Genomic DNA, 27,333 nt, shown 5'->3' on the forward strand with positions numbered 1-27,333 from the left:
ATTAACCAAATCAGATAATTTAAAATAAATGTATCATCGCCTCACCTCTAATTAGTATAGAAGAATATTTGTTCCTCTTACGCGTCTTAAGATATAGTTTTTTTTTATTCAATGTTTTCTTTTTCCGGACACAAGTGATCCCATTGATTTATTGCAAGTTATTTTGACTTGTGAATCTCGATCTATTCAAATCAACATTTTGTCCGGCTATTTTTATGCTGACTCCGCACTATCGGCGAACTTAGACAAATGTGTCAGATACGTGCTGATTGAATGAACGTATTCTATGTTGCGTAGTTTGTATGTGAGCTTTTTGAGTGATAAAACCATCAATGTGAGTCGAAATCGTTAAGTTTTGGCGAACTGTTTGCTGATGTTGAGGAACCGACATTAAAATGCCTATCATTTCTGATTAGCAAGTATAATTATTTGTTTAAAATACTCGTGGTTAGCGGAACAAGGTTCCCCTTAATGCTCTTTTGTATTCCATATCGTCACTCATATCCATAAAACCAATATGTTCGTGTCAAATTTCAGCTGACTAGAAAAAAAAATGTGAATTTTCCGCAACGTTACCTCGCGTACGAATAAACCACGATATGTTAATGACGGTCGTCGTTTATTCCCTTTGCTGCTGCGCTGTCTGTAAGAGGTCTCTCTCCCCAAAAATGATAATTTTAAACCACCTTTAGGTAATTACTTTACAATTAGAACTTTCCTATTATCCAACAGTGAGGGCCAAAAATGGAAAGTATTGATATCTAATAAATTGTAGTCCATCTCGCTAATGTCAATATATTATGGTACCTTTCAACCAAACATAAGTTAACTGAAACCGTGTTATTAAGAATAGTTTTACTATTACGTATACTACGAGTAAAATGTTTCCAATTGTCAGTAAACATTGATAAATTGCTGATGCTGTGGAGTGTGTTTTGGGGTGCAACAGGAATAGCCAACAGCCGCAGTCACTGTGTATGTTACGTGTAGCCATCAAGCTCAGCGAAGGGGACGGAAAGTTATGGCCGGTGTGTTCAGATGTGCCCCTCGTCCCCGCGGAGCCGGCGCGCGGCGCTCGGCTGTGCCTGTGTGAACTCCTGCCAAGAAATATTTACCCACAGTATTTCAATTTTCTTTTAATAAATGTTCGAATTGCTACCATAAAGCGAGTTTCGTATAGAATTATAAAACATTATGCATAGAAGAAGAATAAGAAAAAATATTGAAAAGCAATTTTGTTTTGTTATGATTGATCTATTATACTAAAATGTAGGATATGTAAATCTATAAGTATAGGTAATTTACGTTTACGTCATTGAACATACCTGTCCAGGATATGGCTTCTACCACATACATTGCGCGAGACCCGACTCGCACTTAACTAGTTTTTATATTATGGACGTTTGAGATACATTCAAGTAAAAAACAAAGTAGGAGCTGGCTTATAAGCGTTCAAAAATATGTGCAAATATAAGGGCTTAACGTCAAGAGATAATGCCGGCTTATATTGGGAGTAGGTAGGTATTCCACGACATAAACATTTTTCACTTATATCTCTATTTCCTCTGTTAGATATTTTGTCAATATCGAATGCTGTATTGTTTTGTATTCAAATGTATACCCAGTACATGTACGCACCATAATGTGGGAACAGGTTGTGACTGCGAATCATTGACGTCCGTCAGTGTAGCTGGAAACCGTTTGGGGTTATTTTATTTTGATATCAATGTGAGCGTTCCATTACTTTGGTTTATGGGAGCTGAATTTTCTCCGCTACGATTGTTATGCGAAATTCGCACATCTCGGCGAGCAGCAAAAATGTAAGTCATATTTCAATTTGAATAATGACAAGCTGTGAAATAATATCACGAAAATATATATTTATGGCAGAAGAAAACCAGAGGGCTATGTGTGGGTTTGCATTTTACTTCTCACCACCGAATCGACTCGCAGAGAGACGCAGCCAACTCTAACCAATCACAGTGCGCCATTGTGACGCAACGACAACCACACCGCAATGTGATTGGTTAGCTGCGTCTCACCCTCAGGTCAGTTATCACGTTCTGTTGTATCTGACAATTTGACGTAAAATGATTTACCCTTACCATAAATGCCTTGTGTTAGTTTAAGTTACTATTGCTTTATTTAAGGAACCCAAATTAATTTTAACCTATTGAAATACAAATCAAAGCAAATAGGTAAAATCGATGCCTAGCGCAAACAGCAGACCTCAAAATGTTTAGTAGCTTCGACCGCAGTGGGCTCTCAGCTTGTTGATGAAAAAAAATGAAAAAATGAAAAATGTTTATTTCTTTAACAAAATTGGTACATCAATTACATGTTATTGTGACCTCCTATTAAGTGAAAAACACCTGTATCAGGAGGTCACGCTCTTCCATAGCCAGTAATAGTAAAGTACCTATTAACGAAATAAATGTTTTGACAAAAATAAGTTAAAGAAAGTCGAACATGCAAAGAAGAAGGAGAGGAAGTAAGATTAACAAAAACCTATTACACAACACGTTCAAATAATTTTTCGATCTCCTCGTAGTCCTTTTCCTTCAACCAAGCAGTTATCAGTTTCTTACAAGTAAATTTAGGTAACAAATAAAAGTCTATTTCTTTATTGACTAAATTATATATACGTTTTGATTCATTGTTATACTGTCTACTTGCAAACACTGTCCTGACGCCCGTACCAGTAGTCACTATGGCCACTTTTCTTCGTTTTAATAGATATGATGGATTGGGAGTCAGTGTTTTGTGAAGTTTTAGAATTGAATGAAGGATGTAAAGTTTACGCACAGTCAGTAGGTTACAATCCAAGTATAGTTTTGTGGTAGGATGCATTTTAGGTTTAAAGTAAGCCACCTTTAACAGGGCCCTTTGGGCTATTTCAACGTCTAAGAATTTTGTTTTAGTGGCACCTCCCCAAACGGTAATACAGTATGTAAGTACCGATTGAGCAAGAGCTATGTAAATCGTATTGAGAAGACTTTTGGATGCAACATGGCGAAGCTTAACAAATATCCAAATTAGTCTACGTAGTCTACCTGCGGTTGTTTCTATATGTGAATGCCAAGTCAGATGTTGATCCAACATCACACCGAGATATTTGATAGAAGATGTTTTTTCTATTTTAGGACACGTACAAGAGAAAATGTTGGAATCAGTGCAGTTAGGGTGATGAATGCTTATACTAAAGTCTTGCGGGGGTTGAGTAGATTTGTTAATAGTGTAACACATGTACTTAGTTTTAAGAGAATTTAGAGTTAATAAGTTTTGTTTCAGCCATGTGTCAACATTTGTCAGACCTTTATGAGTATCGACAGATACCGATTGCCATGTTTTGCCAGAAAAGATGATTGCGGTGTCATCGGCGTATGAAATAATGTTGGCATTTGTCAATTGAAGGTTGAGTAAGTCGTTGATATAGATTAGGAAAAGCGTGGGTCCAAGTACACTCCCCTGTGGAACTCCAAAGTCAATACTGGAGGATTCACTAATGTGCAACCCAACTTTAACACATTGGCTTCGTTTAGTTAGATAATCTGTAAATAGTTTTAGAGGGATTCCTCTAATGCCAATTTGTTCCAGTTTTTGTAAAAGTATGGGGACAGAGACAGTATCAAATGCGTTTTTCAAGTCTAAAAATGCCGTAAGGCATTTGTTGCCTTTATCTAATTGTTCTACTAAAGTCGTTGACAAGGTTAAAATGGCATCTTCGGTCGATTTATTTTGTCTAAATCCAAATTGCCGTTCAGATATAATATTGTATTTATTAAGATAGCTAACAAGTCGCTTATTCATAATTTTTTCAATGACTTTAGAAAATACGCTTAAAACTGAAATTGGCCTATAGTTACTAATACTGTCTCTGTCGCCACTCTTGAACACTGGAGTTACGATAGCTTTTTTGAGAGAATCAGGAAAAACTCCAACCGCAAAGCACTGATTAATAATGTGTGTCAAGACTGGTACTATCTCATTTTTTGCTAGTTTCAAAAAGTGAGTAGGTATGGAGTCCCACCCAGGAGCACTCGAGGATTTTAGACTCATGAGAATACTTTCAACCTCCTCTGTATCTGCATCCATCAACACAAACGAGTTAGGTTGACTAAAGTGTGTTAAAACCGATCCTCTGTCTACTGTGCTATTGGACGTTTGAGATATTCTAGAAGCCAATTCTTTTCCAATATTAGCGAAATGTTTATTAATATAGTCGACTGATTCCTTAGGTCCTTGTTATATGCTGAGTAAATGTGTGTTGTCTGATTTGTTTTGTTTATGATTAGTAATCTCAGCTATATTTTTCCATAGGTTTTTAGGATTTTTAGCGGATGAATGTAATAAGTTTCTCTCGTATGTCCTTTTAAGTTTTTTTATTAGTTGGTTGCAAAAATTTCTGTAGCGTCTGAAGATGATTGCTAGTGTTACGTCATTGGGATTTTTTCGAACTTTTAGTTGCATTTTGTTCCTATTTCTTATGCAGCGAAGCACACCTGGTGTTATCCAGGGCTTAAGAATACGTTTACTTTTAGGGATATGGGATGTTTTTGTATTTTCTAATAATGAGTCAGAGATTGATTTAATAAGTTGATTCAATAGCAAATTAGGATTAGTACAAAGTAAGAGTTTGGAAAGGTCTTTCTTTTTTAGGCTTTGTAGGGCTTCATTATAGTCAATAACCTTTCTAACTGTAGGAGCTACCGTATTCGTTTTTATATGTGACAAAGCCAAAGCGATCATTACATGATCAGTTATAGAGGTGTTTAGGACCGCAATTTGCGCTGTTGTACTACTATTGTTATTTAATTTAATCATGAAGTGATCGAGACAACCTTCAAGTCTAGTAGGCAAATTGTGACCCATAGTTATACCAAAAGAAGCAAGCATATTTAGGTAATTATGTCTATTATTTCGCTTGTAAGCAGGTTCATTTACCTGTTCTATTAGATCTATGTTTATATCACCAGTTACAACAATAGTTTTGTTACTTTTTATAGTTTCCAAATGCGAGCTAAGTGAATCAATAAATGGTGTAGCGTTGATAACTGACGGAGATCTATAAACTCCAAGGACAATATGATTTTGATAGTCGATTTGCAAACAAGATGCGTCCTGTAAGTTCACTTCTCTGACTTTCATTTTTAGTGAGTCTTTTGTATATGCAACTACACCGTCGTTTTGATTAATGTAAGCAGTAGTATGTTCTCCAGAATAATTATTTACCTTTGGAATCGGTACTTCACGTTGTAATCTGCACTCTGTGAGAATAATGACGTCTGGTGTAAATTTAAGAGGAGTTAGATTAGTGATAAAGTCATCGAGATTACTATAAACACTACGGATATTTTGAGAGATAATAGTGAAATCATTACGTTTAATTTGAAAGTGATTGTGAAATTCTTCGACGTTACAATTTATAGCAGGTGGAAATTCAAGACTGTCCAAATCTGAAATAGTATTAAGCCGATTATCCATAACAAAAAGTATATGAAATAAGCCCATACTTAACCAAGATCAGTTTTATTTTCAAGCGACTGTTCTCAGAAAAAAATATCAATTTCAAAGCAAATTCAAAAAATTGTAATTGAGACGTATTTTTAGTGGTGGCAAGTGCTACATAGTATTTACCAGAGTTGCAAGTGTGTATGTTGTATGTGTGGGTGTGCATGTTACTTTTAAAAACAGAATCAAAAGTGTATTTAAATATTATAAAAATAGAACAAAATAAGCATAGAATAAAAATAAGTACTAGTCACGTGGCATTCATAAGATCCTGACATTGAGCTTCCGACTTTATGATGATGATAGGAGAGTTTTCAGTTCTTCTGACGTAGACTTTACCATACGCTGTCCAACAAAATTTATAGTTTTTACTCTTCACTAGGTCCCGCGCCAAAAAGTGTAATCGCGATCCTTTACTCGTCAGATTTTCGGAAATAAAGATAGGGACTTCCTCATCTTTTCGGAAACCCAAATGCTTAGCGGTGAGTTTCGTTTTATTTCTTATATTAAAGTTTTTCGCCATCCTCATAATGTCGGTCTTCACAAAAGTTGACGTTGTTTCGATCACAATTGGTAAGTTCTTGGGAGCATCTTTCTTACCACGTACTCTGTAAATATCACTTATGTCTTTTTTTGAAACTTCACATCCAATAGTTTTTGATAAGTTGATAACCATTTCTACCAAGTCCTCCTTCGATTCATTTTCTTTTCGAGGAACATTTTTCAATTCCAAGTTCTGTTTACGATTTGACATTTGAAGGTCCTCAATTTTGTTTTCAAGTATAGCAATATATTCCCTATCCTCTCTACCCTGAAGTTTTAGTGATTCAATTTCTTTTCTTAACTGTTCATTTTGCTCCGCTAATAGGGAAACTGAGTCCAAAATGCCGCGGTTAGTACCCTGAACATCCTTAATACTCACTAACATTTCGTTCATCTTCTTATCGGAAGCAGCAAAAAGTGCTGTCATTGACTTCATGATGTCATCCTTACAGGAGGTAAATTCAGGTACAGTTATATAGTCATCCGTTCTAGCCCTCTTTTTACGACTAACAACAAAATTCGGCGGTGTAACATGTAAGTCGGGTTCAGAAGACGATTTTTCAATCGAGGTATTCATAGCTGACATGCAAGTCAAATAGACACAAAGTAGAATCTGGTAGAATGATATTTTAAAAAGAACTCGTTGTCTGCCAATAGCGCTCACCTTCCCGTCAACAAGTAGCAATACAAAAACAACTCATCTGATACAGTCCGCTGGGGTACTGTCGTAGCACTCGTAGCGCAGCTCACCGTAATTTGTAGACAGCGCGTAGGCAGGTGATGACGTCGCGTCGTCGTAGCCTCGTACGTAGCACAGCTCGTAGCAGGTGTTACGTCGCGCTTGAGTTGCTACGCGGCGCGCGATGCAGCGTAGGAGCGGGACGAAAAATCGCAGCCGTTTCTTCTCGCGGAGGTGAGGGTGCGGTAGCCGCACTCGCTGTAGGTTGCCGTGGCGCTCCCGCAGTGCAGTGCTGATTTTATTATGCCTAAGTACGCCAGGTGTCTTGATAGGAAATTGACACGACCACTAGCAGCTATACGATGTATATTAGCGCGTATGATATTTATTTGCAATAATTAAATACGATAACACGTCTGCTTTCGGCAGAGTCACGGACGGAAGAGGAAGCGCGGTCGTCCGTCAGCCACGCGCCTGTTAGATGATAACAAATGAACTGCTTTATTAATTTCCTCGCTAACGGTAACAAATGGCACCGAGATCACGTCTTCGGAACTTTGATGATAACACCTTATTGTGGGTATCGCCGTGGATTAGTGGGAAACTTCCGTATTACGTTGCAAAATGATGCTTTGATTACCGGACGCCCTTATTTGCAACGTTATTCGCCAGACATGAGAATAGATTTAGTAAACGGCTTGTTATAGTTTGAAAGAAAGTTGAAAAGGATTAAAAGCGGTTCTTCGATATAACGTCTCAAATACGAACAATTGAGCGACAAAATGTTTTACACATGATAAAATCGACGATAATTTTATTATAAGATGTTAATTGGTCGCAGATCGAGAACGTGGAGCCGATCATTGTGGACGTGTGGGTGGAGGCGCTCGCCGTGCCGCTCGTGTTCTACTCAGCGCCGGCCGGGGACGCGCCGCCGCCGCTCTGGTCAGGCTTTTCTCAAACTCTATTTATTTAGAAATTAAACTTTCATAGGGACATTTTCACGTCAAATTTTACTTTCCCGTGACACTATCATTCCTAAGCCAATGGTGTTTCAGTTCTTGCTTATCATTACATTATATAGCACTATGTACGACACAAGGCATTTATCTTCTATAATATATCAGACTACGGGGCTCTCGTCAGAGAACAAAACATGCCGCTAATATTACTGGAACCACAGACTAGATATATCAACGTTGTGTCAAGTTAGACAGGATAGTAAATCAGACAGAAAAATTTGTTTCGTCGTGATGGTGGTGTTAGCCAATTTAGCTGTTAGCAAAAAGATTTCGTATAGAAATGTCCCCTCTCGTCTGGTCCAGCGGCCATTGTACCTAACATTACTTCAGCCACCTCTTAATAGTTACAGGGCGATTCGGTACAGCGGTGAGGTGGGCGGATACTCTATACCACACTACCATACCAACCTCGCATTCTTCGTAATTACGGATAACAGAGATGAGCCGCAACTAATCACAAATTACCTCTGAATAATTAAATGAAAGAGTTCAGTGGCTATTGTATACCTATTATAGACGGGTGCCACACCATAATTATTATTGATTAAGGGCATTCGCTTCTGTTCCTTATAGTGTGACTATGGAATCAACACCTATTTGTCCGCCCAAAATTATCGACTTTAGCTAATGCTGAAATATGTGATTTGACTAGTTTTTAAACTAAGTTGAAAGTAAGAAGAAAATCTGAGAGTCAGAATTAATGTATATGATTCATAACAATGATTTGGTCATACCCTCATAAGCCGACCCTTGTGTGGTGACCCCGGCCAGTCTGTGTACGCTCACGCGGCTCATATAAAGGGATATTAATGATGTTCCCGCAGGAGATTACAGCTGGTCACGAATGCGACGGGAATATACAACCGACAATCTACTACAACATACACGTTATATTCTATGTATCTATTGTAGATAATATTTAACTAAATAAGACGTTAAATGCCATCTGTGCCTCCTAAAAGGTTAAACTATCTTTATCAATAAAAATATTTCTATACATAGCATCAGGTAACAACATGCATGTCTGTAAGAATTAAATGATATGTTCGGAATAGAAAACAAATTGTCAGGATGAAATAGAACTTAATATTACATCTGTAAAGGCTTCGTCTCATCACATGAAAAGCACATATTGTATATTCTCTGCTGACTACTTCCCTATCGCGGTCCTTTCATTTATAAAGCTAATCCCAAAATACCGTCATATTGTGACAGAGCTTATGACAGCAAATCCATTGTTATATGCTTAACTCGGCGCGGATAATATCGTGATATATTGTTGTTTCAACACTACTACAGACTATGCACTGCATTCCTTCTTGAACTTGAACTTAGAAGCTTTTTTGCCTTTGGCTATTCTTGTTTGTTCTCTGTTTTATAAACAGAAGTAAGGATATAAAATAGTAATGTTTTTGTGATCCAAACATTATTTATCCAAGCTCATAATATTCACATAACATTTTAGTCATTCTTTTATCCCATAAACTGCAGGATTATAACAAAACGAGATATTCATGACTATTACCATTACCACCATACATTACACGAGACACTCCCCTCAGTCGCATATTTCAAAGAAGCTTAAGAAGTCTCATTATAATTTTTCATACAACCAACTACAATCAGGGTGTATCTTATATGTAAAGATATTATTTGATATCGCACTGCAGTGCAATATCAATGTGTGAAATTGCACAGGAAAATGAAACAGTAGGGGTACAATCAAACGTGGGAATGGAGTGTGTTCGGACATGTTGACCGACACGTCTCGCTCCGCGCTCGCGCGCTAACGAGGGCTTCACTCTTTTATCTAGTTTTAAAGATATTCAAATTATAAAGATAATCCATACCGATATTACGTCACGCTTTCAAGACTAAACTGAATGTCGGATTTCAATGAAATTTGGAATAGTCGATATAGTTAAAAGTCAATAGAAGATATTTAGTTGTGTGTTATTTTATTAGCCTTCACAGCTAGTTTGAAAGGTACGGCTAAGATGTTTTGATAGTTCTCTTAGATCACTTTATCTAAAAATGGCTAAAACATGTGGCTATTAGTGAAGAAGTAATCAGATATTTTCGAAGTATGGTAAGTAATATGTGTTTCTAGGTAATTTTAATTCGTTTGTAAACTCCGAACTGTGGGCGGGAGACCGCCTTTAATCTGGCGAGTTTGTCTTCCCACTCGACAGGTGTTCAATTGTAATGCTTTGAATAAATCCCTTTAAAAGATTTCCATCCATTTCGGAACAGTAAATAAAATGCTTTACATTAAATAAAATGACTCACTTAAATAAGAGTAAAATTCGGCGATTACTATATATAAACTCATAGTCTTATGGCCTAACGTGGGTTTAGAAACTCAGGAATAGGGAATGAGAGTGATTGCAATGAGTTTTATCTCATTACTAATTGCATGTTATACAGGATGTCGGCTGCCGACGACAAGCGAGTGATTCGCGCGCGCAACGCCACGCGCTCGCGTCAGCTCGTGCGAGCGTATCTGCTCAAAGAACATGGTAATCTTTTATCTTTATAAAATATGAGTTTTATTTCAAGCTTTATTCCTCATTGTTGTGAAAACACAAGGCTCCACACCAGCAATAACCGCGTTGTTTGTGTTTCATCTTGTGAAATGAAATACACACAACCACCTTCAATAATAACTGGGTGTGGTTTATCATCGTGTCCTCGAATGTTGCTAATTAATTATCTAGAAAGGAAGCAGATTTATACACAATATGGTGAAAAATTAGTTTAGACATTTGCATTGCAAATTTTGGTTCGAAATAAATCGCAGTATTCACACGCATTTTACATCACTAACAACAACGATTTAAAAACCAATGTATATCACTAGTTTCGACACATAACTGGAAACGTACTTTATCGCCATTTTATTTAAAAGTAAACAGATCTGAAATTTGACATAGACGTCGCAAAATGGGACTGTAAATTGACACATTGCGATGACAGCGACTGAGTAATGAGCGTGAAATTGTAAGAACAGCATAATTACACTTCGAACTCACTCAGAATTATATGAAGTATTAGCAGTGGCAGGAGCATGACGTTCATGTGCAGTGCTAACTGCAAATTGTAATGCAATAATTATGAACTTCTCTTTGCTTTCGTTTATTTGAATATACGAAGTTATAATTATATAGGATATTTTATTTAACATTACGAGGTAGGAAGTGTCTCAAAATTAATATTTAATTTTGAGACGCTTTCTACCTATTTGCTACTCTCACAATTAATAATTAATAGGTCAAATTTAACGAGAAGATTTTAAAGTAACGAACAAGAAAGTAAGGAATAAAAGAATAATGAAATCAGAGCTAATCTCAAGTTGGCTTTGTAATGGGGTTTTCCCTTGATAGACTTTCAAACCAATTTTGAAATAAATGCAAATTCAGTTTTTTTTAATTTTGGGATTTTGTGGCTTGGAATCCTTCCAAACAATCCATTAGAGCTTTCCAAATAATTTTAAACCATTGAACAATTGTCAGTAAATTGGTGTTAAAGCTCCAATATGTGCATAAATGCAATATTGAATTGCGATGCCCGAGGCGACCGTGCCGAATGAAAGGGAATTTCGTTAATTATTGTGTGGGATTGTGGCTTGCCGAGTTAAATTGCTTTACGTGTCGTGTACTTTGTTGAAATTTTGGGATTGATAAATTGATTATCCTACTTCTATTGTAGAAGACGAGCGCGATCGCGAGTTGTTCCGCGTGTACCTGCGCCTGGAGGACGCCGAGCCCCCGCCGCCCACTCCCCTCCCTAGCGACTGTAGTATGTTTTGTCATTTCAGCCTTTTCATCCACCTTAGTAGAGTGTCCATCAATTTACACAAAAAGCTCTTGATTACATGCAATGTTATGCATCATCAATTATTATGCATATTAAATGTACCGATATCAACAAAATAAATAAACTAAAGCCAGCAGACCAATGCGTATTTAATTTAACTATTTGGTTTAATTTTAACAATAGTATTTAGTTTAGAAATAAATGTGTAGCAATAAGATATTATGTATATTATATTATTTGTATATGTAGCTCATATTAATATTTTATATATTATGCATTATGTATGTACATTTAAGATTATCGTATCATATTAATTATCTTTTTTTCTTGTAGACGCTCTGTCACTTTTTTTCAATTCTTCTTTCACGGGTCTACCCATAGAAATAAGTAATACCTTTGTACTTAGTTTCGTATTTGTAAGTTTCATATTTACACGCTTATGTTGTGAATAATTATTTTATATCGCGTCATAGCTCAAGAATCATTGAAGCTAAAGAGCAAGAATTTTATATAGAAGTCACGAAATTTTCTAGTAATTTTTATAGAATGCGTGGAATTAATAAATTCTTTGTATGGTTTGAGATGTTCCTATGGACAGGCACGAGCGTGGCGTGCGAGCTGTCGGACGCGTCGAGCTCGTTCCAGCCGGAGCCGGCCACCAACGTGGAGCTGTTCCTGTGCGCCGACTTCGGCCCGCAGTGTCTCACCCCCTACATGGTATTACCTGTGATCATCACTATCATTAGCCCGTAGGTGGCTACAGACTGACTTGATAGCAGCGAGGTAGTAGATTTGCTATAGACATGCAAAAAGAAGATTAACCTTCCGTAATCCACCACAATCGACGTAAACCGTTTTCATATGGTAACTATATTTTTCAAATTCCATTACAATATTCAACTTTTAGCAAAGTAGGGCAAGAAATAAATAACCAGAAACAAAATAAGGTCTCCTGATCGACCTAGATGCGTCAGATTAGTATAGAAGCAGTTATGCGACAGGTTTCTTTGCCCAGAAATAGGATAATATGACCATAGTCTAATAAAAAATATAATAAATATGCCAGATCTTCTATTGTCTTATTAAATATATAGGAAAAATATCAGAATTTGGCATCACTTTAGATAATTGTCTTTTGAGCCTATCACATCTAGCCTGTATTATCTGGCTGGTAGCAAGAAAGCTTCTGATATTAATACAGGTGGAACCAGAGATTTGTGAAGTGGAGGCCGGCGCGGACGTGAGCTGGCAGGTCTCGCGGTGCGAGGAGTTTGAGGATCAGCTACCATCAGATGCGATCCTGATGCTGCGCTGCGAGCCGCTGGACAAGGCGGGGTTCGTTTGATTCCAAATAGTTATGAGTCTTTTGATAATTTGTGTTATTAGGTAAAGCTAAAGAATTTGGACTCCTTTCAGTTAATTAAATAAGTTTCAGTCTCATGTTTTAAGCACGGGCAGTAACTTAAGATAAATTACACAAGGCACCGGCCGACCGATCGTTCGTCGCATATTTCAGTTGTCGACCGCGCGCTTCGTTGGTGTAGAGTTGGTGGAATTTCATCGAAGCCAATGCAATGAACTCGGCTTCACAGTATTCCATGCAGTCACATGTCACATGCGTGGTGTAACATGATAATCGCTTAACGCCTACTTCATTGATATAATATGTAAATTATGTTGTAGTGACAACTGGTACCGACCCTTGCCTCCGCCGCAGACGGTGCAGCTGAGACTAGCCCGCAGAAATGGCCAACTTCAGCTGTCCACCAAGGAGGTGCGCGTCAAGATTTGTGCGCTCAACCTGCCTTACGATGAGGTGTTCAGGTAGGCATCATTGAAATACTATCATTCTAAACGTATTTTACGCAGCCAAATAAGAGTTTATTATTGTAATACTTAGATATTAACTGCCACGGAGTAAAAGATTTACATAATTTTATTTTACTGAAAACGGGGGATAGGACTTAGAAATAGCCGACAAGCATCTCCTCATAAAATGTGCCGTATTCAAAAGTGCTTCTGAATCTGAGTAATTATTATTTTGTTACCCTATAATGTTGTCCTCCAAAATAATCTAGAATTTATATCCAGGGTGCGCAAACGCTTTCACATAATGAACGTGGGTGATGGCCCTATGTCCGTGACCGCGTTTGTAAGAAGCCCTTGGTCACTGGTGACAGAAGACTGGTCGCGCTGGACTGAAGGGGACGGTCTGGCGAACATGTGCCGATGTATCGGTGGTCGACCCTCGCGCCACCGCACTGAAGATCAGCCTCTTAAACTTCTGCCGAGGAGTTCTATTGAGGTCTGTATTTAATACAATCATTGTAAGACAATGGGTTGTTTAAACGTCAACATTTAGCTACTTTTAGTCAATTTTTTATATTATAGTGGACAAACTAGCAAGCGTGTTGCTTGACGGTACGAAAACATCGCAGATCATGGACACCGGCATTCCGATACGGATCACCGATGCGTTGCCAACTTTTTGAGAAAGCGACATACTTTTTTTCTAAAAGGGCCCGATGTCAAACCTATCAATGCAGAGAGAAGTATGTTCCATTATTCCAAAGGACAAGACGAAGTTGAAGTTTACACATTCACTTACAGATTATACTAAATCATGTATATAAAGCGCCAGGTGTTGCAGATTTGCGTGGAGGTGAACGTTCCGCGCATGGCGGCGACTCCCCCCACTGTGCTGGAGCCGGTGGACCCGCCGCGCTACCAGGACAAGGACGTCACCGTGACCCCCTTCGTCATCAGGGACGATCAGGAAGTCTATGCTGTGAGTTTCAACATTTCAATATTTCCTTAAATCTTTTCTATCTGCTACTGATGATAAATAATTCTTATGTACCATAATCCTTTCGCCTCTATTACGTTTCAGATTTAGATATTGTCTAAATTTACACATATCATTTCTGGTTATCCGATGTTTTTATTGTATGACAGTCTGCTGTGAGTTGCAGCATACATACTTCTAAGATTATAATTATAACAAGCACTCTTTTTTTTTAGAAAAGTTTTGTTACATGTCATTATGCTATTTTTGCAGATAGGCAAGTACTTAATAGACATAACATTTTTCTGCATGCCCACTGAGACACTTGTGACAATATCATACGTATAGTTTTCTGATAAAACATCAATAACATCATGGGAAATAATACGAATATCTTAAATCATCATTACCTATCCTGTTTTGTATTTTCACAATCATAGACTTAAGATTATTGCAAAGAATAAATGTTACTTTAATTATATTTGTTCTCGGTAGAAATTGTATCTGGTTTTGGAGATAGAATACCCTGTGGTGATTGTGGAGCCTGAAGTCATCAACTTCGGTTTCGTGACCGACTCGCACACCTCCAAGACATACTTCACCGTCAGACACTCCAGTCGTAAGAGATTTTTTAGCATTACAGTGACTATTTGTTTCAGCTGCTCAGACAAATGCAGTCACCAATTACTGTTCAATCTGGCTACTGTAGGTTCAATCAGCTAGATCGATAATAAGAAGAAGCCAGTACGCAAATAATACTTGCTGCTACTTACTACAATGGACCTTAAGGTCCCTATTGGTGAATGGTGGACAAGTCTACAAAACAGTCTAGCGAAATAAGCACTCAAATTGTTATATAGGAATATAAACCAAGGAAGTGTTGGAGTGATGACATTTGAAGGTTTGAGTAAATGTGGTTTGATTTCGCGCTGGATCAAACAATTTGAAAGGAGATGACTGAGATTATGGCCCAGCAGTATAACGTGATAGGTTAAAAGTTTGTAACGCATCGGTGACTTGTTTCGGGTTGTGTCCATGGGCCGTAGTGTTTGCTTACCACCAGACAACAGGTACGCTCATTTACCCACTAGGCTATAAAAATGTTTGAATGTCAGGTACGGAGACGCTGGACCTGGCGGCGGTGTGGTCGGGCGTGGCGGGCTTCCTGCTGCATCCGCTGCTGGTGCGCGTGCCGCCCGGCGCCTCGCGCCGCGTCTACGTGCAGTACACTGCCGCGTGAGTACAAGACGTACGCCTGAGAGAAAGATAACTCTTAAACTTAAACTTGTCCGAAAAAATCATCAGATTTTTTAATGTAAGTGTAATGTCATACGGCCACAGTATTTTCTGTGGTTAGATAAAATCACACTGCCATGATGTCTTCGATAGAGTTGAAAGTATTCTCATAGTCTTCTGAGATGACAAAAGTTCACAATCTCACTCAAAGCATTGTCCATGAAGGTGTATAGGTCTGCGATTGTGCAGTTTGGGCAAGCAGGGCAACGTATTAGATGGGACAATCTAGAGAGAGGAGCTTATGAGCAGCATACATTGTTCACTATGAAATACTATAAAAAGGGCGTGAAAAGATTTATTCAGGCTCGATTAGGCCCGTGTGAAAATCCTGGTGTTGAAGGCATCCATAGACTGTGATTACCACTTCCCAGCAATTGCCGGCCGCACGCCCGTTTGCTTGCTCAATAGTATAAAAAATGCAGATGGCGCGGCGCGCCAGTGGAGGGCAAGGCGACGATGACGTCGCGTCGCGCGGCGTGGTGCAGTGCCGCGGTCACGTGCCGCGCCGCGCCTATCCGCGACCACAAGTGGCAGCCCACACACGACTACACCGATGACCCCGTGCTCTTGCCGCCGGAGTACCAGAAATATACTTGGTGATCTTTTTCTACCTTAGCAACGAAGCGTCTTAGCCCAAGGTCCGCCTTATTGCATTTTGTAGTGACACCGTAATATAATAAAGACAAGAGATTTGAAAGCAAATAAGTACCGTACACATAAAAGGCGTGGCATTGATCTTCCGAATGCTTTATTGTATTTAAACTAAGTTTGTTATAATTATTGTTATACAGATCATAAATGCAGTATAAATCAGATTTGTTATTAAAATTATTACTTTTTTACTGGGTTGTATTTTTACTACTGTGTTAAGTGCACCGGCACAGAAGATATTTCCGTGAAAGAAGTAGTTTTTTCTTGTAAATTTCGTTCAGTCGTATTATTTAAGATAAGAAAGCAAGCAAGCTTAGAAAATATTGACTAAATTATCACGAAGCAGGTTTGTCAAACTTCACAGAAATAACCTGAAACAAACTTAAATTCTGGAGGAAGTAATCAGGCGCCTATTCAGTAGGAAGAAGACTTCAGAAACTTTGAAGTCGAGTGGCTCTCGACTTCATGTAAATTGGAACGACTTTGTAAGCTGTTGACAGATTGTGACAAAGGGGCATAATGCTAAATTTAGGTAATCAGTCTGGACTAGGTATATGGTGTAAGCATTAGTAATGACTCACGTGGATGATCGATAGACTGAAACTATACTCGACTTTCTCATTAGACTAAATCAAATTATATGGTCTAAACTTTTCCGTCGTTAGGAGCAAGTTTCCAACACCAGTTGCTTTGACTACGTTAATGGGAGGCTGAATGTGTTAAATTAGATTTGTCGCTAGATATAATTAGATTATCGTTAATATGATTGCTTGAAATTGAAACAAATATTTTAACATCCGTAAATTCTGTTCAAATGAACTATTGAAGAACCATTTCCCATATCGTCGCATGAAGGCAAGTAAGCTTCCAGCAAAGTGAATAAATAACTAGAAGCGCCTTTGACAAAGTGGAGTTTGAAATATGGTTTTATCTAATGGCTTGAAATTTCACTGCATCTGCATACATAGCACGTGTGGTGCAGCTTGTACAGTCAACTGCATGTGAAGTTATGTTAACTCTCTTGAGAGAGCGGTTTCCCGGTTCCTTCCTCAGTCGTTTAAGTAATCTTGTCTATCAAGCTTTTGTCATAAACATCTAGTAGAGGATCTTAACATGCTTGTGAATCTAGGGTATCTAAAGAAACTTTTTTGTAGACTCAAGCAAGGATTTTGTTCCTTCATTGCCTTCCTATATGAGAATATTATGTAGAGCATTGAGTGCTATCCCCACTAATGCATCTGAAGTTGACATAAATTTATATAAAAACTAAATAGTAATAATTTGCGTAATATTCTAAAATATTTTTTTAAAGATATGATGCCCCAAAGAGGATGTAAAACTAAAACAGTGTTGATTTCAAAACTTAGTCAAGCTCGATGAGCAGTACACAGTACACGACTAGCTGACTATAGCGCAGCGGAGTAGCACCTGGCGGCGTCGCGAGCTTTTAGCGCCAAATGTTCCTGCACAGTTAACGGAAAACTGCATGAAAACTTGTGGCTGTTTCCATTTATAATATTAGTTTGAAAGTTACCTTGTTATACTGTTAGCAGCAGTAAACATTACTAACAAGGTATATTATGATACTGTTTTATCTTTTATCTAGCCAATTCAGTTTGTGAAATTTTAAATGTTAAAGTTTCAAGTTTATTTTGTTTGTCGTTCTAGCAACCCTATCAATACTGATAACGGTAATATAATCATAGCACTTTCACTTTTGCAAAAGAAATCATTTCTTCACACTAACACAAAAAGTTGTAATCTTGCCAAACGCTAACAATAGGTGACTATAACCAAATAGCTCAGCCGCGTAATAGTCGTCGTATTACATGGCCACAGATTTACGAGCATATTGCGGTGCCATAAAGATGGTATCGTGTCGCTACAACCGCAATGTGAGCCGTCGCCACTAATTGCACAGTTCCGAAGCTCGTAGCGCCTGTGTCACTAACTGGAGTACGCTGGGAGTCATCCAATCGTTTACAGGCCGTAACTATAGCTATTTAGTTAAAACTCTACAGCTCTTTTTAGAGATAACGCCATTAAAACATACAAACGTCAAAACGTTTAATACTGTCGAAGATTGAGGATTACAATAATGGACAAAATTTGATGAATGAAAAAAAGATATTGAAAGCGAGTCCTCAAAAAGGCAAATTAAGTCAACGGTAGGAGCAAAATCATCAAATCAACATTTTGTATTTATGTAGGTATACTATGTAACTGATTTTTTCTGTACATGTCCCACTGCTGGGAAAAAGCCTCCCCTCTCTCTTTCCACGTGTCTCTTTCTTTGGCCTTCTCCATCCAATATCTGTCGAATGCCCTAAGCTTATCCGACCATCTAGCCTAGGTATTGTATTACTTATTGCTAAAAATATATCTTTTTCAGCCAGCAAAAATGTAAAAACATTGTGTAGACTACTGCAGTGCAAAGGTTAACTCAATTAGCTGGTGCTTGTTGTTGCAAGGGAACAACAATAAATTGTCCGAGCCTGCCGGCCGATCCCCCCGGAGTTAGGAACCAATATCAAGGTCGTAAAGATTGCGCGAGTTACAGCCCCCGTATGGAGCACGTGGCTCGTTGCTCGTTTCTGAAAGTTACGACGTCGCTCGCTCTATGTGACTCAAAATGTATCGGTAATTTATTAACAGCTAGTTTGCTACTACTATTTGTCAATATCTCTTTTAGCAACTCGGTAGCATTCTACGAATCTATAGTAGTTCTTTAAGGTGCAACTAAGTTGATCATAACTCCTGATTGAAATAGAGGTTTCGTTGGAAAAATGAAATATGGGATTAATTTTTTGGTGATTCTAATTCACTACACTACACCGTAATCAAAAGTAACGTTATTTTATTGTCTTTAGTGTGGATAATAATCTACACTAAAGAGCAAAGTCATAGGTATAGTTTTACACTTAATTTTATGTTCCCTTTGAAGGTAGACAAATGAGATCGGTGACGTTATTAACACGACGCCCGCTCCGGCAGTTCCTCCTGAAGAGCCACTACATTATCATCAAGCCGGCCTTTGTGCTCGCCGTCTGTGCCGGCTGGACCGGAATTATAACATCATCACAAAACAATTTTATTGGAAATCGTTTAAGAGATACCTACGATAAAATGAGAAAAAAACAGAATGAAGTTGAAATTAAAAATTTGGAGCCAATTTTGTTTTTAAGTCAGCGAAATTTCAAAATGAGTTTGTCTTTTTTTTTTGAGACCACCTTCAATTATATTTTGTTAAATGAATATTTTAAAAAAGTAACTAATGATTGCTATGTAGTATTGGACAATATTTTTTGCAGTCAACATAATGTATCATTTTGATACATTATGTTATAGTTACGAGTATATGTGTATGTTGTGTGACCATCGGGAATCCAATTCACCGCGTTCTGTCTCTGTGGCAAACGCGTTACTTTCCGAAAATTCAATTTCCTGGAAACTCCTGCAAACAGCCATCTGTCTGTTGAAACGGTTTTATTAATATGCGGTTATTCTCGCCTCGGCTTGATGGACGATTTCCTCGCTCGTTTCGCTTTTTGATTCACTTTCAAGACTCTTTTCGGGATTTTAGGGTACTGCACATAATTTATTAATCCATTTTGTTCATATTCTCTAAAATCAGTTAGAATCTAGTTTATTTTATTTTCTTTTTACAGCTTCAGTACCTTATTATTTTCAGTACCTTATATTATCCTTAAATCATAAAAAAACAGACTGGGATTTGTTCATTTAAGCTCAAGAGAAACTCTTAGAAAAGTGATGTTCTATCAAAGACTTGAATAATAACAACTTTAGAATACCTAAAGGTCTTTACCTTTTACACGTTGCTGTAGTCGACAGAAGCGTGAACACTGTTCGCGTTAATCAAGTCCTGACTAGAGGGAACAATCACACTAAAGTCGAAGTTCTGCCGTCCTGGGTTCTGGCGACTCACGCCTGCTCCAGGATACGACTGGTTCCGCAAACCTGGTGTATTTACCTATAACGTACATTTTCTCAAATTATTAAAAATCATGATATAAGACAATTTTTTTAAATAATTTATATTATAACAAGTAAAAAATAAAAAATAAAACCCGCCCCATAAGGTTTCCGGCGCAAAGGTGCCCAAGATACTGGCTGCGTTGCCACGTTGGAGGGCGCTAGCTATCCTTTGCATCAGAAAAGAACAGGAGCGAGAGTCGCCATTCTTTTCCGCTATTCTGCGCTGCTATTCCGCTATTCTTTTCCAATTAGTAATTGTAATTGTAATTAGTAATTGGGCGCTTGGCGTCTATGCCCCAACATCCAAGGGTATCAACGGCTATGGGCACAATAGTAGTGTGGCTCTAAAGCAGCTTATTTCAGCGTTTTCTCGCCGCTACATCCTCGACTGCTGTCGATGCAACTCCAACCGTACGATCTAGATGGCTTATGGCTACAGTATTAACGCAAGTGGCATTCCATACCATTCACTTGCCACACTTCCAAGGCACCCATGTTAGGCTCTTGCCATCGGATCTGCTAAGGTTCGGTGGTGGTTAAGACAATTTATTATTAAATATTCGTATTAATTTCCAGCGGAACCTCGTTTCGCTCTAGTATTGCTGATATTTAGCCGCGTTATGTAACAACATTAATGTATTCGTTTTGGCTTTTTGCTGCGGCAGTGTGGAGGACTTTCCATTATTTCTGGTTTTCCCAACATTAGCATACATTTTTGTGTTTGCATTTTTGGAGATACAAAACTACAACAAACAGCATTTACATTTTAAGAAAGAAAATGTATTTTAAAACAAAGCAAAGTTCAAACAAAGTTCATCTGCCATTTTATTTTTAAATAAGAGAAATAATTATCTGGAGTTTTAAGCGATATATTATATTTGCCATGTATAAGGATCTAAATCATCACATAATTAAAAATAAAAAGCCTTTACTTGGCAGATTTTAGCTTACAATACAGCAACTAATCAGAACAATATGACAACAGACATCATTGCAAGGAGAAGCACAAACAACCTAAAATACCTTAAAGAGAACAATGTGCGAATTTAAGCGTAAGTTGTTTACCCAGAGGTGACGTTGGCGACGACTGCTAAATGGCGACATAAAAGCATATTTGTATACCTAACGTGATGTGTCGCAACTTGGCAAACAAGAAGGTAAGCGATGATATACCTCTATTGTAATATTTCTAGAAAAAACATGATTCGATGATCCTATTACCTTTATTTAGCGTTTATTTATTTTCAACTGTCTCGATGTAAAAAAACTCTAAACGGTTTACAGCACAGCCATGATTTTTTATAACACGCGTTGAATGCACCAAGAATTCTGACGGCAATGAAAGCTAGTGGCAAAAACAACATTCTTCAAAAAAAAAACTTATTGCAATTAAGTTTGGCATACAAGCATGCGTGCGGCAGTGCGCTGAGATAGTTCATCCTAACGGGCGGCATCCTGTGCCCTCAATACCGCATACAATTTGCATAATACAGCCATTAATGTTTGTAGACTGGTTCTCGCTGCGTTCTATTGCGGTACATAAAATGCAGATTGTATTATCATAATCTTGACGATACTTCGACAGCACAACACTATAAGTTAGTGGTATCGTTAAACCTTAAACACCTATCGTGCTAACAGAAGTATGGACAAGTCAATTTAATTTTATTTATGCATTCATTATAATAATTTCAGTTACCTATTTCTCTTTTAAAAACAAAATTGTAATTTCGTCAGAATGGTCTGTCTGCAAATACTGCAGTATGCAAAGCTCACTGGCTAACATTGAGTAATATAATCTAAAGCGATCCATTATTTATATTGTGTTGTGGAGTCTACTTCAGACGATGTTGTTTCAAAATTTATTTATCACGTGGGATTTAAGATAAATATATTTTGTAGATACTACTCTCTAGTTTCGGAAGTCAAGATGCACTTTGAGTTCATTGATCCAAAGGTATAAGTACTATTCCAAGTTTTATACAACTTGTATATTAAATATCATCAAAATCAGAGTAGTAGCATTTGCTATTCTATTCCATTCTCATGCATCCAAGTGAAGGATGATGTAATTTTGTTTTGCAGATCAGATTGTAGAATAATATTATTAACATAATATCCACTCAAACTTCGTTGCGAGTTATGTTAAATTTTCCAAACATTACAAACCATTTAATACGTTTGCGTCAAACATATAAATCTATCTAAACTGCCGCATTTGGGAAACATATTTTACAGCTACTACTGTTATTTAGGAGTTTTCTCATCATCTGCTATGCGGCGAGGTGTTTAAAGTTTACGAAATTTGTGTTTAGTTCACCTACGTGAATGTACCCGGGTGAATTAAGCTAACGGAGCGACAAATCTACGTTCTTCGTTTTAAAAGTTAATTAAAAAACACGAAAAAATAAAATTCGCTGTCATTTCACAACGCTCCGGCGTAGCTTTGAGGTGATTCCAAATATATATTTTAGAAATCCGACCCGGCTCGAGTTTCTAATTGGAATCTGGACGACTTGCCCCTGAATATTCATAGCCGGCTTTCTTCAAACTTCGGCGGCCGAGGAATATGCTGAGATTGCAACCGCGACGCTTCTCAGAATCACGACTGAAATATTGATAAACAAAAAGAACTTTTTGATTAATTTTCCGCTGGGTATTTTGTTGAATTTCAAGTTCAACCAGCATGGCCACGGGTTAAAGTTAATTCTTACGCACTGTTTATAAGACAACTCATTTCTATAATATATTTTTACATTAAGTATTTTGTCCTCAAGTAAACCTTGGACGCGTAGTTACTGAAACACGAAACTGTAATCGAATAGCCATGTATCGTCCCCCTGAGAGTTGTGTGGGGGATGTGTTGGGCAGCGTAATTAACAATGTTTGCCATGACATCTCACTTGAGATGAGAAGTTGGCTTTAACTACTATTCAGTTTTTACGATTTGTGAATGAGCACACAGATGTCATACGATTTTGACGACCGGCGTGGCCTTATGATCATCATGCCGGACTGCTATACTGGAGGTCCTGGGTTCGAATCCCGGTCTGGTCAACATGAAAAATAATCTTTTTCAGATTGACCTGGGTCTTGGATGTTTACCTATATATGTATATGTTATAGAATATAGTATCGTTGAATTAGTATCCCATAACACAAGTTTCGAACTTACTTTGGGGCTAGCTCAATCTGTTTGATTTGTCCCTATATATTTATTTATTTATACGATAAAGTTTAAATCTGGAAATCTTTGTTTAGTTCTCAGGTCAATCTGAAATCTCAGTGATTTCCTGATTAGATCACAGATATATTACGTTGGTTGACTATAAGATTTTGTGAACCTACAAATATTATATACAATCTCGCCTCAAAAAGAAAAATTTTAATTAAACCTCTAATTTTCCCAAGAATTAATAAAGTCAGGCTCGTTAGAGAATTAGCTTAATAAAATAAGAAGGTTTAGTCTTATTTTGCGTTTCAAATTATTATTTCGGGCGCATTAAGTGGTTTAAAAGTAATTGTTCTGAATGAAGGCTGAGTGAAGTCACGAAGTAATGAAATGCTGAAATTTCAGTGAAAGACCCAAGAACTTTTGCATGAAGCAAGGTTAATTAAATAAATAAAAATAGTTAAGGTTAAGAAGCAAATTATTCAAAAGATTTGAGTTAAAAAATATCATTTAAATGAATTAGTTATTATATCGAGTATTTAATAGGTAGATTGGTTATAATAATATGAAAAATACTGTTAATCTAGGTAGGATACCACTACATTTTATCATCCGTGGTGCTAATGAGACAATGTATCAGTGATATCAAAAATGACACTATACATCTATTTCCTAAATAGTATAGTTTGAAATGCTTCGACGTATTTGGTACAAAACAAACAAATAAAATAACAATCATCCCGGTTCAATGATCCATAATTACGTCTGCTTAAAATTCAGAGCGAAAAAGGAACGTTTTCCTTGTGGAAGTGAACCCGGGCATGATCGTTACCTAACTGTGTATTTCAACGCTATTCTCTTTTAGTAAAAAGTAAAATCATTTTGCGTGTAATTCACGGCGTGAATTTCACGTTTCATGACCGTTCGTACTTGGCCAAGAAGAGGTTAGAAACAAGCTAGAGTTTAACCAAGTCGCCTTGCAAATAGTATTTACATTCTACAAAATATTTATTTAAAGATGTCACCTCTTTATTGTTAAAGTTTATATCATTGCTTGTTGGTGCATGGATTGATGCATAGAAATTTATTACTTTGATCTCAGAGCTTTAAGTGGATAATAAAAGCGTATGTAGCTTATTGTATTATTATGAAAAATAAAATAAAAATTATTGCCATTTAAAGTTTGTCATTAATTCATTTTAAAAAATATACGGAAAACTTCAGCTACATGTTTAATATTCCTATTAAGCATAGATTATGCTTAATATTACACCATATGTTGTTAACCTCGTCGGAGAGGAAGGTCTTGGGCCGCGGGTCGAGGTGATGGGGTGAGGCTGAGGGGCGAGGGGGAGGGCGTTAAATGACGGAACTATTAGGCTGCACACATTTTTCTTTGACCGAAAAAGCTTGAGCGAGAAAATCGCGATTTATTCCCGGATTTCACAGCCTGAGAGGTTCGGGCTCACGGATTCAGGACTCGGGGCTACTCGTGACTCGACAATCATTACAGACATCAATATCTAAGCATAAAAATATAGCTATAGTACACAGAAATCGTTGAACAATTTTTTTTGGGTGTGGACATTAGCCTGTTCAAAAAAATTAACAAACATTGATATAAACTTTTCAAATTTACTATTTTAGTAATTAGAATAATAGTTTGGCAGGCGGAGGATATTCTTACAACGAACAGCATCTATGATCACAGAAATCATAGTAATATATGTCAATCTCAACTTACCTAGTCACTAATTTATTTTGGTTTATACATTTTCAAAGTGCTAGAAGATTAAAAAAATACTTTATTATATATTTTTACATGTTCTTTTTTCTTATGACATACAAATGATGAGTGGGTGTGCGACTAACGCCGGCGACTACTCTTAAGAAACAGATTAACGTTTTCACCGACAAGAAGAGCGCGCGGCCCGGTCTCGGAGACCCGTCTGCTTTGTTACACAGTTATACATAAGGTACGACGTTGTCGATTAAAATCTTGATAATAATGTTGCTTTTAATTATAACGAATTTAATAAATATTTTAAATTCGTATTTCACTTAGCGTCTTAATCATATAGTATTATTTTAAAGCTACAAACTACGTAGCTTTAAAGCCACAAACTACGTAGCTTTAAAAAAATATTATATGATTTAAAATTGTTGTGAAGGTTTAAATTTCTGAATCAAAGCTTTATCTATTGTAGAGAAATAAAAGTAAATATTATTTTGATCTTTATTTGGATACAGTATAAGTATATCTGTGTATTGGCTCGCGGACAAACTCCAAAGCAAATAATAATATTTTCCTTCGAAGCTCAAGAGATCATCCCCTTTTCTCTTTGTCCTGGGTGTGTCAATGCATCTATTATTTATTTGAGCGTTCGTTAAAAGCTTCGCTCGTAAAATAATGTTGTGTAGCGGTAGTCTGGGCCCGGAATGCGTCACAATATACATAAATGTTGGTAAAAATATTATTTATTTGGACACGAGTAAATCCGTCATTCCGTGATGACGATTTACTACTAATACATTTGCGTTTCGTATAATATAAGCTTCTTCTGTTTTCATAATCAAAGGAAAACAATATTTTTCCACACATAACTCTTTCAGTTTAACTCGGACAATATGGTTTCACTTGTAGTGAACGAAAAAAAACATAGTTTTCTCTGCGTGATGTAAAGGTTGACTGTTAGATAACGCTTTTTGCATTAAGTTCCTGTATATAGTTTACCAAACTGTAATTTGTGCAATAAATAAACGAATAAACATTTAGATTTACAAGTTCAAACAAACCATTTAACCGTGAACTGTGCACGTACAGCCTCCGCGCCCGCCTGCCAGCTGCGTGCAGTCGGCGGCGTATGGTTTCCGCCCTAGTTGGTCACTTATCTACTGAGCGGAATGATGAATACAAGCGATATTGTCCGATGTGAGAAGGGATAACAAATTTCAATTATAATGCTCAGTAAGCGGCTATCGTGGACATCTTGAGATCATTAGTATGCTCATTTTTAATTTATGTGATATTGAACATACAACCAGGATTGAATATAAAACGAAAATTCTTTTTTTTTCCAACTGAAATATCAAGATTAGTGTGATTTAATTCTAAACTTCAATATCTGTCAACATTAGTAGTGGGCTTATGTCAGTACTTAGCTGACAGCGATATACTAAGATGTTCTATAACAACTGCAGCGCTTCGTAGCACGGTGCTACGCCTGAGGCTACAACATGCTACGATGTTCTACACATTCGTAGCGCAGTACACGCAGACTGTAATGATAGTACAAAGAAACGAATCAAATTAAATAATTTATATTATATAATTATTAATAACACTTCGCAGTAATTTTCAGTTCTTTTTCAGTTGAATTCGTTTCCACTGTTCGTAAGGTATATGACACAAACAATCATTTTCCACCAAAACTGGTGAATGTTTTCCAAAATATATTTTATAAAGTATGCATACTTTGCATAAATTCTTCAAAAGATCAAAACATATTTAAGAGTCCTCGACCATCTGGTGCTCAATCCCTCCAGAGAACAACTAAAGGTAACCTGGCGTGCTAGTTGAGCTACAAATGTGAAAAGGCAACGCGACGCAGCACGATTCGGCTATATCACACGTATATCGGTAATCGTAATCTTTCACAAACGCACAGCGTTGCACAGCGCTGCATCGCTCAGTGCGGACGCCGATTGTTCTTGACAAAGTCAGTGAAGCGCAGCCGGGTCCCTTCATCGAACAATCGCATGACCTCTTGGAGTGGATTCTGGGTTAAGATGTTTTTCCGATCTCAGATTATTTTTATTAAGAAATTATTCAGGAAGAAATAATGGCTTTTGACTTAAATGA

General features: G+C 37.3%; 1 protein-coding gene across 1 annotated transcript in view; it reads left to right on the top strand.

The window, feature by feature from the left end:
* The window catches only part of LOC128674563 (uncharacterized), a 49,113-nt gene extending 32,639 nt beyond the window's left edge, over nucleotides 1–16,474 (top strand). Inside the window, exons 27-37 of the mRNA XM_053753203.1 lie at nucleotides 7,575–7,678; nucleotides 10,183–10,274; nucleotides 11,464–11,553; nucleotides 12,170–12,288; nucleotides 12,773–12,906; nucleotides 13,255–13,395; nucleotides 13,663–13,876; nucleotides 14,222–14,359; nucleotides 14,852–14,975; nucleotides 15,472–15,592; nucleotides 16,075–16,474. Of these exons, the coding sequence (XP_053609178.1) occupies nucleotides 7,575–7,678; nucleotides 10,183–10,274; nucleotides 11,464–11,553; nucleotides 12,170–12,288; nucleotides 12,773–12,906; nucleotides 13,255–13,395; nucleotides 13,663–13,876; nucleotides 14,222–14,359; nucleotides 14,852–14,975; nucleotides 15,472–15,592; nucleotides 16,075–16,252 (1,455 nt within the window). The 3' untranslated portion in view covers nucleotides 16,253–16,474. The remainder of the gene's footprint in view (nucleotides 1–7,574; nucleotides 7,679–10,182; nucleotides 10,275–11,463; nucleotides 11,554–12,169; nucleotides 12,289–12,772; nucleotides 12,907–13,254; nucleotides 13,396–13,662; nucleotides 13,877–14,221; nucleotides 14,360–14,851; nucleotides 14,976–15,471; nucleotides 15,593–16,074) is intronic.
* Nucleotides 16,475–27,333: the final 10,859 nt, after the last annotated feature.

Source organism: Plodia interpunctella, chromosome 13 (assembly GCF_027563975.2).
Source record: "Plodia interpunctella isolate USDA-ARS_2022_Savannah chromosome 13, ilPloInte3.2, whole genome shotgun sequence".
Taxonomy (NCBI): Eukaryota; Metazoa; Arthropoda; class Insecta; order Lepidoptera; family Pyralidae; genus Plodia; species Plodia interpunctella.